General features: G+C 44.8%; 1 protein-coding gene across 8 annotated transcripts in view; it reads right to left on the bottom strand.

The window, feature by feature from the left end:
• DCLK3 (doublecortin like kinase 3) overlaps positions 1-14226 on the bottom strand; it is a 31048-nt gene extending 16822 nt beyond the window's left edge. For 2 of the 8 annotated variants that reach the window (XM_068670662.1, XM_068670666.1), the window contains exons 1-3: positions 13756-14223; positions 9790-9878; positions 870-1013 (exon numbers count right to left, since the gene is read on the bottom strand). Coding sequence is in view for 3 of the 8 variants with exons in the window: in XM_068670661.1 (XP_068526762.1) it covers positions 13756-13825 (70 nt within the window). In the remaining 5 variants the exon portion in view is untranslated. Of the gene's footprint in view, positions 1-869; positions 1014-1179; positions 1201-1732; positions 1927-9789; positions 9879-13755 lie in introns of those variants that run through there. The other 6 variants (XM_068670667.1, XM_068670664.1, XM_068670661.1 and 3 more) reach the window with 6 other exon arrangements.
• Positions 14227-16987: the final 2761 nt, after the last annotated feature.

Here is a 16987-nt window from a genome sequence, read left to right as displayed (position 1 = left end):
TTGCAAATTTTAATATGTATGAATTCATGCAAACAAGCCTTTTTTCCCCTCAATATACACTTGTGTATCACCAAATATCAACACAAATGGGAGCCCAAGTTGGTTGCAGGCATAAGAAGTTTAGCCATCTGCTGACCACAGCACAGGTCAGCTTGAAAAAGAGGTTGCTGCATGGAGCACAGCTTCTCATTCTTAAAAGCCAGTTCACAAAGCATTTGTGAAAGCTACAGTCAATCCTCCAGGTGTAGAGTACAGGGTGAGGAAAGCACAAAGCTTCTACCAGACATTTCCTGGCAGACGCTTGGTTCATACTCTGGAAGTGGTATAAAATAAAATAAATTCAGACCACCTAAGCTCTGCATAACATGCATATACAGAGTTTCAACCACAATATCTTAATGAATTGCCTGGCAACGCCTCCTCTCCCCCAACAGCAACGTAATGGGGTTTGCCAAAGGTCATCAACCATCACAATTAAAAATTTATTGCTGCTATTTTTCCTTCAAAAGTTATCCCTTCCCTTGACCAGTCTAAGTTTTTGTTCATTAATTAAAACATTTCCACTCATCTTACTTTCCTTTTAAGCTCTCCAGTTGGAGATCACAGTTTCAATAATTAACTGAATGCTTTTACCCAGTAGCTAATTCTGCTATCAAGTCACAGGTTGCAATGCAATTAAATTTTTACAAGGACCATTACGACACAATTAAAAACAGAAGGAAACACTGAAGTAGGATCTAGTTATGGGCATCACTAAGATGTTGCCGCTTAAGCCCTGAAATTTATATTAGAGCCTTGGATCAATACAAGAGCCTTTGCTCACAAAAGTAATTGTGAAAGCTACTGAAAACATTAGTAGGATTACTCACACAAGTGAAGTTGCACATAACAGAAATTGTGTATCGGGAGTGATTTTGATGTATTAGTCCAAAAACAGCATAAACAAGATGTTCTTTCATATGGGAAGAGAAAGAGCAGCACTAAAAATGATTCTCCTTAAACTCCAGCAATTCCTGTTGAGGATACACAGAACAAAGACCACAAGAAAAAAAAATGTAATCTTAATCAGAACCCAACTTTTCATTTATGTCAAAGTATCAAGAAGCATCTCAAAGTAATAGGCAATAAAGAATCTCTCTGGCCTTTAACTCAGAGCAGCCAAGTACATAGGTCACATACCAGCGAGCATTAGCAGCCACCTGCAGGATGCAATGCAAGTCCTCTGGAAGCATGCTATCTTAAACTCCTTTTCTTGCTGTAAATTATTAAACGTCACAACTTTCAGAGCTAGTGCATGCTGTTAGTGTCTGAGGCTGAAGAATTAGTACAACCAGTCTTAAGGTACTAAATTAGTTACATGGAAACAAAATATGATCACAGACATCTTTTTACCTCAAGTAAATTTTACATAGGCATTATTTACAGCCCTGCTACTGGAAACATTATTGGTGATTTTTCCTCTAAATAGCCATAGCTGTAGCATACCAACTTTTCTTCCCTCCTGCTCATCCTTGTCTCTCTGCTTGCTTTATAGCATTTTAAAGCAGAGATTTTGAGTCAGGACTGGCATTTATTTCAGCAATGACAAAAGGCAGTCACCCTGTGTCAGTTTTGCCCAAACAACATCTTACATAGGAAGGGAAGTCTAATCTCACAAGGTCTGGATAAACACAGTGTCATACAGCAAAATGATCCCAGCTAGTTCCAGTATGAGCAAGCTCAAAACACTCACACTGCTGAGAGCTATGGTGGGCCTTTAGGACTCGAGCATTCCTCAGCCTGAGTTTCAAGTGTCTTTTTCCCCTGTAACAGCTACTTCAGTAAATATTAGAGGACGGTGGTCAGATAGTAGAACTGAGGTAAATTACTTTCTTTCCAATGTTCTGACAAACCCATCTTGCTCCTTAGCATGGAGACACTTTCTGAGGCGGAGCAGGGAATCGAGGCGGGCAGAGCTTTTTTGTGGCATCGAAGCCAATCAAAGCAGCTGCTGGAACCACCAGGACCTGGAGGCCCTCGCGTGGGAGGCTGATGAGTAGGTGGAGCCAGCAGCGCCCCCTCCCAGGCCATTCAAAAGCTGCCCCTGGGGAGCGCAGTGACCAGGACGGGCAAACAGGGCCAGGTGTGGCGGTTCGTGCAGACAGGGCGCCCGTAGGCAGGGCAGAGTGTTCAGCCCTATTCACAAGAACAACTCATCTACCAGCCGCCTACCTATAGGTAAACCACCATGGTCATCACTAACCAGACAGCTCTTTTTAGAAAGTCTGTGGCCACCCAGACTGAGTGCCAGCTCAAAAATGCGGCACTTCACGTCTCTGGATGCACAGAGTGCCTGAACTTGTTGCTCCCCTCTGAGGGCAGCAGAGACCCTGCGTGTGAGAGTTGTGAGCAGGTGGATGACCTGGTCAGCCTGGTGGCACAGCTCAAGGTGGAGGTGGAGAGGTTGAGGGCTATCAGGGAGTGTGAGCAGGAGATAGACCCGTGGAGCAACTCCCTGCAAGGCCTGAAGGAAAGGCACCAGGGTGAGACACCCCAAACAGTGGTGGAGCCCCTGCCCTGTCCCTGTCAAGCAGAGGGAAGGGACCTAGGAAATGAGGAGGAATGGAAGCAGGTCCCTGCTTGACATAACAGGCAATGCCCCTTCCTACCGGTTCTGCCTCCCCAGATGCCCTTACACAACAGGTTGGAGGTCCTGGAGCTTGAGAGACCAGTAGCTGAGGAAGAGGTAGAAAGTCTACCCAGAAGGATGCCTAGGGCGAGGAAGTTGACTCCATGCCTCAGGACTGCCTCCATGAAGACAGAAAGAAGGGTGATTGTTGTAGGCGACTCCCTTCTCAGGGGAACAGAGGGCCCTATTTGTTGACCTGACCCTACCCATAGGGCAGTCTGCTTCCTCCCTGGGGCCAGGACCAGGGACATTGCCAGAAAACTTCCTAACCTGGTTCATCCCTCTGACTACTATTCTATTTTCAACAGTCCAGGCTGGCAGAGATGATAGTGAAGACAGAAGCCTGAAGACCATCAAACGGGACTTTAGGGGACTGAGATTATTAGTAGATGGAGCAGGAGTACAGGTCATGTTTTCCTCCATCCCTACAGTGGCAGGGAGGGGTGCACAGAGGATCTGGAAAGGCCACCTAATAAACAGGTGCCAACACAGGAATTATTTTTATTTTTTTTTGACCACAGGATGCTTTACTCAGTACCCAGCCTGCTAACTGCAGGTGGGTCCCACCTGTCTCAAAGGGGAAAACAGACACCAGCCCAGGAGCTGGCAGGGCTCTCATTGACAGGGCTTTAAACTAGGTAGGAAGGGGGATGGGGAGGGAATAAGGCTTGTTAGAGGTGTGCCAGGGAAACCAATGTCAGGGCTGGGGGAGAAAGCAATGGCCCAGCTGAAGTGCATCTACACCAATGCATGCAGCATGGGCAACAAACAGAAGGAGCTGGAAGCCATTGTGCAGCAGGCAAGCTATGACTTGGTTGCTATCACTGAAATGCGATGGGACTGCTCCCATGACTGGAGTGCTGCAATGGTTGGCTATAGGCTCTTCAGAAGGGACAGGCAGCACAGAATGGGTGGTGTGCGGCTCTCTATACGATAGAGTGTTTTGATGTTGTGGAACTTGAGGCTGAGACTGGGAATGATAAGGCTGATTCCCTGTGGGTTAGGATTAGCGGGAAGGCCAATGAGGCAAGCATCCTGGTGGGGGGCTCTTACAGACTATCAAACAGGGATGAGGGGATGAGGAATTCTACAGGCAGCCAGCAAAAGTTGCAAAATCGTCGGTTCTTGTCTGTGTGGGGGACTTCAACTTCCCGGCCATATCCTGGACATGCAATACAGCTCAGAGGAAGCAGTCTAGGAGGTTTCTGGAGAGCGTGGAAGATAGTTTCCTGATGCAGCTGGTTAGTGAGCCTCCCAGGGGAGGTGCCCCGCTGGACCTTCTGTTCACACACAGAGAAGGACTGGTGGGAGATGTGGTGGTTGGGAGCTGTCTTGGGCAGAGTGACCACAAAATGGTAGAGTTCTCTATTTTTGGCAAATTCAGTAGGGGGATCAGTAAAACTGCTGTCTTAGACTTCCGGAGGGCAGACTTTGAGCTGTTCAGGACACTGGTTGGCAGAGTCCCTTGGGAGGCACTTCTGAAGGGCAGAGGAGTCTGGGAAGGCTGGGCACTCCTCAAGAAGGAAATGTTAATGGCTCAGGAGCCATTATGGTCCCCACATGCCCAAAGACAAGCTGGCGTGGAAGAAGACTGGCCTGGCTGAATGGAGAGTTGTGGCTAGAGCTTACGGAAAAAAAGAAAAAAGAGGGTCTGTGGTCTTTGGAAAAGAGGGTGGGCCACTCAGAAGGATTATAAGGATGTTGTAGGGATGTGTAGGGACAAAATTAGAAAGGCCAAAGCTCATCTGGAGCTCAATCTGGCTACTGCTGTTAAAGACAACAGAAAATGTTTTTATAAATACATTAAGACAAAAAGGAGGAGAAAGGAGAATCTCCATCCTTTACTGGATGCGGGAGGGAACTTAGTGACGAGAGATGAGGAAAAGGCTGAGGTGCTTAATGCCTTCTTTGCCTCGGTCGTTAGCAGCAAGACCAGTTGTTCTCTGGATACCCAGTACCCTGAGCTGGTGGAAGGGGATGGGGAGCAGGATGTGGCCCTCACAATCAACGAGGAAAAGGTTGGTGACCTGTTGCAGTACTTGGATGTACACAAGTCAATGGAGCCAGATGGGATCTACCCAAGGGTGCTGAGAGAACTGGCAGAAGAATTGGCCAAGCCACTTCCCATCATGTATCGGCAGTCCTGGCTATCAGGGAAGGTCCCAGTCGACTGGCGACTAGCAAATGTGACACCTATCTACAAGAAGGGCCGGAGGGTAGACCCGGGAAACTATAGGCCTGTTAAGTTTGAACTCAGTGCCAGGGAAGCTCGTGGAGCAGATTTTTTTGAGCGCCATCATGCGGCACGTGTAGAGCAACCAGGTGATCAGGCCCAGTCAGCATGGGTTTACGAAAGGCAGGTCCTGCTTGACGAACCTGATCTCCTTCTATGACAGAGTGACGCGCTGGGTGGACGAGGGAAAGGCTGTGGATGTGGTCTACCTTGACTTCAGCAAGGCTTTTGACACCGTCTCCCACAGCACTCTCCTCAAGAAACTGGCTGCTCTTGGCTTGGACTAGCGCACGCTTCGTTGGGTTAGAAACTGGCTGGATAGCCGGGCCCAAAGAGTCATGGTTAAATGGAGTCAAGTCCAGTTGGAGGCCGGTCACTAGTGGCATCCCCCAGGGCTCAGTACTAGGGCCAGTTCTCTTTAATATCTTTATTGATGATCTGGATGAGGGGATCGAGTGCACCCTCAGTAAGTTTGCAGATGACACCAAGTTAGGTGCGTGTGTCGATCTGCTCAAGGGTAGGAAGGCTCTGCAGGAGGATCTGGATAGGCTGGAGCCATGGGCTGAGACCAACTGAATGAAGTTTAACAAGGCCAAGTGCCGGGTCCTGCACCTGGGGCACAACAACCCCAAGCAGCGCTACAGGCTGGGAGATGAGTGGTTAGAAAGCTGCCTGGCAGAGAAGGACCTGGGAGTGTTGGTTGATAGTCAGCTGAATACTGTGGGAATAAGAATGTTGTTTTTGCAGTTACACTGTTTAAAGGTAAAGAATGTGGTATTTAGATATGCTTGTAAGAAATCTTAGGAGGCGACCTTGTAAAATGAAGACAAACAGACTCCTTAGAACAATTAGGAGAACGTCACACTGTCAGGTCAAGTCAGATCAGTGAAGAAACATTACCACTTCAAACAGTGAAAACGTCAAAAGAAATTTGAAATTTAACAGGCTAGCAACTGAAGGTATTGTATGTGAAACATCAGATACATTGTGAACCTGGATTACCCACTCAGTGGAGAAACAGGGGAGGGTCCTGTCATCAAAAGGTATGTAAACTGTGTTTTGGAACTAGTAGGCATGCTCCTGTTTGTGGGGTGCCAGCCATTGCAGTGTGCTCAGGTGGCCAAGAAGGCCAACAGCATCCTGGCTTGCATAAGAAAGAGTGTGGCCAGCAGGGCTAGGGAAGTGATTGTCCCCCTTTACTCAGCTCTGATGAGGCCACACCTCAAGTACTGTGTTCAGTTTTGGGCCCCTCGCTAAAAGAAGGACATCGAGGTCCTTAAGCGAGTCCAGAGAAGGGCAATAAAGCTGATGAGGGGTCTGGAGAACAAGCCTTATGAGGTGTGGCTGAGGGAGCTGGGCTTGTTCAGCCTGGAGAAGAGGAGTCTCAGGGGCGACCTTATTGCACTCTATGGATACCTTAAAGGAGGCTGTAGCGAGGTGGGGGTTGGTCTATTCTCCCATGTGCCTGGTGACAGGACAAGGGGGAACAGGCTAAAGTTGTGCCAGGGGTGTTTTAGGTTGGATATTAGGAAGAACTTCTTTACCGAAAGGGTTGTTAGGCATTGGAACAGGCTGCCCAGGGACGTGGTTGAGTCACCATCCCTGGAGGTCTTTAAAAGATGTTTAGATGTAGAGCTTAGTGATATGGTTTAGTGGAGGACTTGTTAGTGTTAGGTCAGAGGTTGGACTAGGTGATCTTGGAGGTCTCTTCCAACCTAGATGATTCTGTGATTCTATAACTCAAACAACAGTGGACAGCAGCAGAGGAAGGAGGAAAGAAATACCTCCAAACACCACATTTTCAGATAATCTGCAAGCCAGTTCAATGGAAGTTCAGTGTCTGGCTGCTTTCAAATATCCCACCAGCTATCAGGCTGAGACTGTTTTGTTAATAAGAAAAGAGTGGGAGATGAACAGTTGGTCAAAAGCCTGGGACTGAGTAAATGTGGCTGAAACATCTCAGAAGGAGACAGTCAGTAAGGGAAGCAGAGAAGACTGGAAATGGCTCGTAATGTAGGAGCCTGGAAGAAGGCATGGAGTACAGGGATTTAGCTACCAAAGGAGACTAGGTCTATAGACAGACATGTACAGAGACAGATACACAGGACTAAAGGAGAAGGGGAGTCACTCAGGACTCCCACGTGCTGTGGAAGATGAATTACTCCCAGCAAAGAGACAAGATTAGGAATTATAAAACATGGGATGAGGAGCCCTGACAAAGGGATTAAAAGTGGTATCTGATTGAGGAAATGCAGACAAAAGACAAAATGCAGTAAGAGCTGAAGCTTGCAGGAAGAGAACAAGAAAGCTGGGAACAAGAGAGGGAACTGGAGGGGACACTGCTCCTCTGGTATCACCGTCCAGAAGCCAGCCTGGATGTAGCAGGGCCAGAGTCTGAAGCTAGAAAAGGAAACCTGGTGTATATCTGGACTGGGAAGATAAAAGAGGACCAAGAAGTCACAAGTAGGGATGGGGAAAGGCTGCAGGGAACATGGCAAATAGGGCCACAGTTACATACCCGCTGACTGCAATTTCTATAAACTTTGATGACCCAGAGGAAGCAGATGGAGAATGTAATTGGGAAGCAGTAAAACGTGAGGGTGAGAATATGAGCAGGCTGGGAAGTCAGGTTGGATACTGAACTTTGGCAAAGGGACAAGACTGGGAGCTGTAGGAGAACTGTCCTCACGTCCCTCCTCTGTGATTTTTCATAAAGGATATCCACCTCCTTCTGTTGTCACTTTATGCTTTACTCTTTTACAGATGAACCGGAATCAGGACTGTATGGTCATAAAGTGTTGTCTACAGAAACTTTACATCTGTAATTAGAGTATAGTGAAAGAATACAGGAAGAATAGTTTCTTTGCCTACAGAAATACAGCTCTGGAGAACTGGATTGTATCTCAAGCAATTCCATAAAATAAAAGTTTCAGAGCAATCAAATTGATCTAAATTTTTCAGAGAGGATTACATTCTGGTGCCCAAAACAATACACCGAGACCCAGTCTGCAAAAGTCCTCAGTGCTCTCACTTGCAAGAAAATTTGCTGGAAGCTGTACTTCAAAAACAAAGCAATACATAACACAACACATGCATAACACTAAGCCATCTAAACGTCTTGGTCCTGCGCACCTCAAACAGCATTCTTGCCTACATTAAAGAATTGAGTATTTTGTGTCTTGACTCCAGCTGAACAAAACACAGTTAATGCCCCCTGTTTAGAGGTTTCACAAAAACACTAGTCCATGTTTGCTACTGCAACAATAATCATGACAGAAGAGCTCACAAGTACTAACAAGCAGGGTCCAAAAAGCACACAGTGAAAGGCAGGAACAGCCAGGATAGACAGCATGTAGATGCTCGTTAGGCAAGCTTTGTCCATCCCATGCGCTGATGGAGCCAAAGACCCTGGGGGGAAAAAAGGAGCATCTGATAATTTTATTGTTGTTTATATCATGATGCACAGGAACGGGGGGTGGAAGGTGGGTAACACTGCTCAACAAGTCATAAAGGCTTGACTTTGTAACCAGAATAATGTATCAGCCTGGTGGAAGTGCATTGGGCAATGATATATGTTCAAAATATATTTGATGGTAAAACTGTTGTAAAACACGCTGTGCAATGAAGAATTACTGTAAATCATACTGTATCATAAACATGGTTTACAAAACTAAATAAAGCAAGCATAATCTAAGTGCATTCAGATAACCAATGTGTTTTGTTTTGTTTTTTAATCAGATGATATCAGAAATCAACAAATCATGGTATTTCCATGAACTTCTGTCTGTATTAGTACGGAAGTTAAACAAAAATACATTCAATCTTACAAACACCACTTATCAGCTGGACTCTTTCAAGAACAGTTTTAATATTGTCTCAATCAAAAAAAGGGAATTAGTTTAATTTCTGTAACATTACTTCTGCTACCCTAATGGTCATCTCCAGTCATACTCATGTCAGTACATTCACGTTCAGTTTGCACTACTGTAACAGATCAATTGCTGACCCAGTCTAACCTAATTTGCAGAAAACTAAAGTCCCCGGCAGCTCAGGCAGTATTCTAATTTCACTGAAGTAAAACTAATTTGGGCTTTTCTACAAAAAGGACAAAGCACAATAATATCTGTTTCAAATATACATATTTAGCCCTAAAAGGTCCTACAAAATTAATATGATGGGACTTCAACTTCATCGTATTTCATAATTTCACATCAAGCTTGCTTAAGTTCACATGCAGTATTATTTTTCCTGTAACTGTCAGCCCTGCAAATTCAGCTGCATGTCAAATCGGACTCCTCCTTTCCCACACATCACCAACAGAACTAAAGCTTCTCCTGGGCAAATTATGTCTGGTCCCATTAAGTGACTGCCAAAGTGTCAGCCGTGAGGAAAGAAAACATCCTCAGTACTAATCCTGGAGTACAAAAGTTTGAGACACACACACCTTTGTATCTACTCCCTGGTCTCATAAGCCCCAAGAAGGCAATAAAACATTTGCACCTCACATACAGCCAATCTTCTACATATACACAGACAGCACATAAGAAAAATAAGCTTTTGATTTTAAGAATAAAATACTCTATCATGCAAACCAGAATCTAGAGACCTCCAAACCTTTCAGTCCCATAAATGCCCATTTCACGCATTTACTCTAGTCCCTTCTCCCTGCCCAGTTCTTTCATTGTCACTTCACTGCCAGTTTTGGGACACAGACCCCTGACTTTACGGTAGATCACAGAGGACAAAGAGTACCAGAGAAGCTAAAAAGCAGGCAAACATAGCAAGAGAGCTCCTCAGATGGGAAGGTCTGTCTGGAGGGAGTGCCTGGATGAAAAACCCTGCAGCTGGCTGGACTCTAGCCAAGGGAGGAAGCCTGTGGGATGCTCACACTGGATCCTTCACTATGATCTCTGGATTTTTCCACTCTGAGGACAGATGCTGCCTCTGTGTCACCAACAGCCCAGTGTGGGTGCCAACCTGCAATGAAACACATGTAGGAGGCTCAGCATGCAGGAACATGTGACCATATTTACTGTATTTGAGAATCGTGAGGGATAAATGACATTTAACAGCCAGCCTTCCTTCTTTCACCTCAAAGAAGATGAATTCAGTTTTGCTTTCCTCTTTCTCTCATCTTCCCTGCTCTTTCCCTAAATGCTCTGAGCCTCTTTGCAGTCTACCCTGGTCCCCTCCCATCTTGCTCCTCCCAACCCAGAGACCGAGACTCCTGCAGGGCAGCCTGGTTTGCTCCGATGGTTTTACATTCCCTTTCCTCATCGGTCACGGTCGATGGGCAAAAGTTACCTTTCTAGACACTCACCTGCTCCCCCTGCAGGCCCACAGCAACTCCAACATACAGTTTAAGATCTAAATCAAGCCATTTGTTAACAAAAAAAAATAAAATATTTACAGCAAACACAGATGGCTATTGCCATGTGTTAGTGTTAAACTGAGCTGAGTCACCCCCAGAGGAGCAGATGAAGGTAAAGATTGCATGTAGCCTGGTAATGAGTCACAAGTGCCATCATTTTTATGTTGTTTTTCTTTCTTTTTTTTTTTTTTTAAGAGCAAAACCCCCACTTTCATTACTTTTCCTTTCTGACATTTTAAGGGTAGCAAATTAAGAAGTGATCATAAAAAAAGCCCTTTAAAGAAGAATACAGATGCATAATCTGTAAAGACTTAGTGCACTACATGTGAAATAAATCAGTGCATTTAGAGGTTGAGGCTCAGTTTAACTTAAAACCCTGCACAAAACCAAAAAAAGAACTTTATGAAACTGTTCATTTCTTTCAAAGATGACAGGCTGTGTATTTTATTAGGATCAGCCATGCCTGCTTTCTTAAGTTTGACAAGTTTAGGGTCTGCCCCAGTAACCAGGGACGTGAGCTCTGCAGTCCAGGGCCTTCCATCAGGAATATTCCAGGGGAGGACAGAACTGACAGAGAGAAACAAAAACACCTTACACGACTGCAAGATTTGCCAGGATCCATCTGGCAAAGTCCTCTGTGTATTTCTCAAAGTACAGGCAGTTTTGCTTTCATGTTGATGCTCTTGACCCCCTAAACTGCCATGTATTTTAAATTAATTATTCATGTTTCATCAAAAGCAAGCTTTCATTTCTTCTTAATCCTGTTAGCCAGCATTGTCTCAGCCAAAGGAGCAGCAATCTGTTTCTTAGGTGTGGGATTTTACTTCCATTGCTTCCTAAATCTCAACTTGATGACTACTCAGTTGCAACTGAGCAAATCCAGTAAAAATAAGAGAGCTTGCAGAGGTGTCACTGAGGGTTTAATTAGGCTTCCAGATTCTGTATTACCAATAATCTCATTGTATAACTAAAGGAAAGACCCAGCCAGAGCCTGATTCTCTATCTGGTTTGCAAAAGGGGCCATTACCACAACATTTTGCTTGGAAATCTAGCACATTTAAGAGAGATTAATTCCCATATAATTGTAGAATTTCTACCCCATTACTACAGAAACACATTTTCAGAAGAGAGACATACACTGAAGTTAACACTGCAAAACAAATTGTTTCACAACGCTTCTAAAAGAAAATGGGTTTCTCAGACAAAACTCTAAGCCAGTGTTAATTATACTTAAAAGTATGATGATAAGCACAAAAATGAGGATTTTCACACTGCCAGACAATATCCAGTATTTCTATTAAGTACCTTATTTGAGGTGACAAGAAAACTGAAAAAAAAAAGTATACATACAGGCTAGCAATACTGATTGAGCAGGAGGTAGTGTTTTCAGAACGATGACTGGGAGCTTCCTCTAAGAATGCATGACATAGGCAATTGTTTTGCATTCTAACAATAACTAGACTGAGTAAACTACACTAGCAACAGAAGAAAGTTGGTGAATTAGTCTTTCACTTGCAGTGAATGCAAATTACTGTGATGCAAGATGAACAAATTGCAAACATTACTAAAACCTCAAATCTGCTTGAGAATCAATCAAGGCAGTAGCTCTACTGCCCATTTTTCACTATTTCCAGTTATTGAATGGATTCTTTCCAAAAGGACAGACCACATACCCTAAAACCAAGAAAAACCTGGAAAACAGTATACCTTTAAGAAGCAAAGTTAACAGAAACATCATATTCACCTCTTTCAACTACTACGTTTTCAGCTCTAATCCAAGTTACACTGAAGCTAATTAAAAGATTCACATTACCTTCAGTGAGAGCGGTATCAGAGCTAAGTGAGACTGCTGGAGTCACCGTAATGTTCTGACGCTAATTGCACGTACAAATAAATCTATACAACACTGACTTCAAAAGCTTTTAAGCATTTAGGAATCAAGTCAAAGCAAAAGGGCAAAATCAGCAACATACACTGACTCAATCAGCCCTAGAGCTGTTGGAAAAGAAGGAAGGACAATCAGCCTCTCTGATTTCTACAGAACTATACATGTTTCTGTAGAAACAGAAACTAAGCTAAGCGATCTTAGAAATGGGAAATAAATCCCACACAACTTCCCATAGACACCACAAGCTGAGAGCCCCACAGATGCCAAAAATGTGAGGCTCTGCAGAATACTACTAGAAAAAGCAGCAGTGCAGACATATACAAAGTATATAGTGATGCTACTAAATACATTTAAAACACAGCTTAACATGCCCAAGGTAATTACTTGAGTTTACAGAAAAAAACAACAACAACAACAACAACAACAACAACAACACAACAGAGAAGAGATAACTTCTGCACAGCTCAAATTCAGAGTCTTGAACAGCTGCCAATAACTTGAATTAAAACTAAGTTATCTTTGCTGACAGTTTAAGATCAAGTAACCAATTCAGGTTAATGGAGATTGGAAGCTAACCAGAAGCTAACTCTCAGATGAGATGTCCTAGCATCCTACAACAAGCTTTCATAGTCATGCCATTTCAGGAGATTCACACCTGTTACACCTCAAGAAAGAAACTCTGCAGCATCAGTTCTATCCAAAGAGCCACAGGACAGCTTCCTTAGCTAGAAAACACAGCCACCTCTTGAGAAGACCATGACAGAGTTGTCATAATAACACAATTCCACATAGAAACAAAATTCTACAGAGTAGCTGTAATATGTTTTATAAACACTGTTAGGTTTGCTGACTGTCTTGTGACTCTTTGCTGGTTCTCAACATTTCAAAGTCAAAACCACACCTAAACTGGATAAAAAACATGCCAAGAGAAGAAAGGGGAGGCTGAAGAAAAAGTCGAGGAGGAGCTGGGAAGAAAAACTCACATGCAGACATGCGCTTATTTTTATGTCTGTATAAAGCTCGTAGCAAAAGCATGCAAGATGAACTAAGAGATTTGGTAATAAACTCCGATTATCCTCTCACACAAAAACGTTACAGTAAAAATGCTCAGAGGAAGGAGCCAGAGTTTTGTTACACTGGTGTGAGGTCTTATTTTTTCCTTTTAACTAAACTTTTCAGTACACAGTGCAGCAAAAGTTTTAGTTTATGGGGTTGTTTCCCAGCTCGGTGTCTTGCAACCTGTAAATTGTTCCTTTAGCTCCAATCAGCAGCCCACCCAGCCTTACTGCCATCACCTACTGAATGTCCCCGAAGGAAGGCAGGAGATAATACTGCAGAGCACAAAGTTATGAAGCACTTTTCCTATAAATACCTGTTCTGCTGTTAAACCTACTTGACCAAGTGCAGAAGCCAGGGACACAGCCGGCGTTGTACCCCGACGTGGCTTGGCTGCCGCCTGTAACAACGCCCACCCGAGCACCTCAGCCTTCCTTCAGCCTCCCCCTTCACCTGCACCCCCCGGACGATCACCAGGACCCCCAAGACACTCCCGTCCTAACACACCACCGTCCGGGGGCGACGGAGAGCCCACTCACCCGCGCAGCGGCCGTAGGGGCAGCACGAGCCCGCCGCGGCGTGCAGCGGGGGCGGCGCGGCGGCTGGCATGGCGCCGGGTCGGTCTCAGCTCTCTCGGGGCCGGGGTCCCTCTCCCGGCTGCCAGGATCAGTGGAAGGGCCAGGATGACGGCAGAGGGGAGGTGGTGCCGCGTTACGGGCACGCCCAGCGGTCACACCTCTCCGGCAGCGGCCCGCCCTCCACAGGCAGCCCCCCGGGGAAGCGCCTCACCGCCGCCATCTTCTCACGCGCCCGCGTGGTGCTGTGCCTCTGTTTCCGTTCCTTCCGTCGGAGGTACCTGCAGCCCCCGGAGCCGCCCTCCTCACGGCTCTCCTCGTCCTCCCGGAGCTTCCAGCCTGTCCCCCCGTTGCCCTCCTGTCAGCTGCAGACGGTGCAGTCGTACCACGATGTCATCTCGTGTGGCCTCCCTTCCCCGTTTTGAAACACCTGCCTGCCATGGGAGATAAGACCGTTGGGGATGCCAGTGTGTGCTGCCTGGCTTCACGGGTGTTAGTGTACGGGTGCTGGGTTGTATGTGCTTTTGTTATAGCCTGTAATAAATGGCTAAGTGCCAAATAGGGTTACAATCAATGTTTACAATTTATTAAATGAATAGAGGTAAGCAAACAGCACTGGGTGCACTGGGAGTCTCTGCTCCACCAAGACACACACCAGTTACATCAAGCAGCTGATTTTTATGCTCCTAGGCTAATACATATTCATTACTACTTCTGAAAAAAAACAGGGTTATTATAATTAGTTTCCAGAATCCAAACCCTGCTACTGGATCATGCCTGTCAGTCTCCGGTGGTCCCTCTGGGGGTCTCGTGCTGAAGGCTCATAGTCTTCCTCCCTCTTGTCCTTCTCCTTTGTCCTACTTGGCTATATGTCAGAGACTTGTGCAGCATCCCCTGCATGCTTTGTCTTTTAGTTGTCCCTCAGCTTTCCCCTTCTTAATCTGGCCAGATATCAGAGACTTGCATAGTGTCCCATGCAATAGTTGTAATAGCAGTTACTCTGACACCCCCCCCCACCCCCCCCAGATATCAGAGACTTCAAGGAAAAGCCTACAAATACATTTCCCTTCAAGCTCTCTGTTGACATGAATTGCTAAAACATTCCTTTGCAAGATACAAGAACTATATACATTAACCACTCTGTTTTTCTTAGACTTGTGCTTATACAAGGGTATGTAAGACAGAAGGTCACATTCATCATACCATGCAGCCCTCGTTCCATACTGACACGAATCACATGAACATATTTCACAATCACCCATCTCCTTTTTCATGCCGTTGATTCGCGTTTTCCTTTCTAATCAAGTCAATACTTGCCAAATTGATACCAATTGATACCAATTTTGGATCTTTGTTTTTATTATCATCAGGGAATGGGTTTTCACTTTCCCTGGTTCTGGGTCAACAGGTACCACAGATATTTGCATTCCTTGTATAACTGAGTGTATTAGTCTGGTAATACAAGGTATTAAACATGGAATTATTAACAATCCTTTACATATCCCCAGTACAATCACCGTTATTTTAGCAAACCAATCACCGCCCATAAAGCCCCCTCCCATAATCCTCTTAGATCGATTCCATTCCAAATTTGAACTGGGACATGTGCAATTTTCTTCATTTCTTTTTACAAGTTCATTTACAGCTTTTCTTTCTGTTGTGGTTTAACCCAGCTGGCAGCTAAACACCACACAGCTGCTCGCCCACCTCCCTCCCCCTCTGGGATGGGAGACAGAAACAGGAAAGTGAAGCCTATGAGTTGAGATAAAGACAATAAAATAATAATACCAATAATAATAATGACAGTAATGATGATAATAGTACTACTACTAATAATGGGCACAATGCAATTGCTCACCACCCGCTGACCGATGCCCAGCCTAACCCTGAGCAGTCCGGCCCTCCTCCCAGCTCTTGCACCCCCAGCCTGCCCGCTGGCAGGACAGAGTGAGAAGCTGAAACGTCCATGGTTTGGTGTAAGCACTGCTCTGCAACTATTAAAACATCAGCATGTTATCAGCACTCTTCTTATCCTAAGCCAAAACATAGCATTCTACCAGCTACTAGGAAGAAACACACTCATTATCAATCTCTAAACAGCAATTACTAAAGTTAAAATTTCCACAGACTTCTTCTTGTGCTAGTAAATAATCCAAAGCTAAGCAATTTTGATATAAAGCAGTCCTCATCTTGGTATTTTGCTTTGCAATTAATCCAAGTGCATCTCCGGTTTTATTTACAACTATTTCTATTACAGCTTGTAACCTAATTATTCTATTAAGCATATATATCTCAGGGTCCTATAGCCCCAGGATCCGTCTTCTGCCCACATAGCTGGATCATAAGAGGCAAACGCCATCAATCAAGGGGTTGGGCCCACTTTCAGGGTCGATTCAGGCTTATGTTACTGTTCAGCCTGTCAGGGTGATCCAGCTCCTGGAAAACAAATCACAATTTTATATGGGTTTAAAAAAAAAAAAGTTTCTTATGTTATTTTCTCGGGACAACCTGACCTGAATGCGGGAGAAGTCCGGTTGAGGCCCTCTCACTCGGCAGACAATACCCATAGGGGTTGCCTACCTCGGTAGACCATACACACCGCAGTGGAGGGTCCTGCGCCAGTCTTGCCTTCTCCCTTTCCTCCCTTCAGGCTTGTCCCCTTTATTTGGCATCCTTAATTCATGCAGAGCCTCGTTGCCAGAATATTAGTTCTTCTTTAGCTTTAGTTTCAGTTCCCCAGGAGTGGACTCAACCCTCCAAGTTTCAGTAGTTACCGGTCCTTTTATTCTGGATGCATGGGTCCAACCCCTTTCTGCTGTTCTCACAGCTGTTTCAGTAGTAAGTAAAACAATGCACGGTCCCTCCCATCGGGGGTTCAATGATTCTTTCCTCCAGGTTTTTATTAAGACCTTGTCTCCTGCTTGTATGTTATGAATAGCAAATCCTAAAGGTGGTGTTTGAGCCATCATTCTAATTTCTCTTAGCTCTTGTAATCTCCTTCCAATAGTAATTATATATTTCTGGATGCTACAATCCTCAACTACATTATTCCCTAGAGTCATCTCTTGAGAATAAGGCATACCATATAACATTTCATATGGCAATAATCCAGTCTCACTGTGTGGTTTAGTTTTTATGTTTAAAAGTGCCAATGGTAAGCATTTTGTCTGGGACATTTGTGTCTCGATCATTAATT

This window comes from Anas acuta, chromosome 2, assembly GCF_963932015.1.
Source record: "Anas acuta chromosome 2, bAnaAcu1.1, whole genome shotgun sequence".
In the NCBI taxonomy this organism is placed as follows: Eukaryota; Metazoa; Chordata; class Aves; order Anseriformes; family Anatidae; genus Anas; species Anas acuta.
The sequence above is the reverse complement of the archived record's forward strand: the minus strand, read 5'-3'. Positions and strand labels throughout refer to the sequence as shown.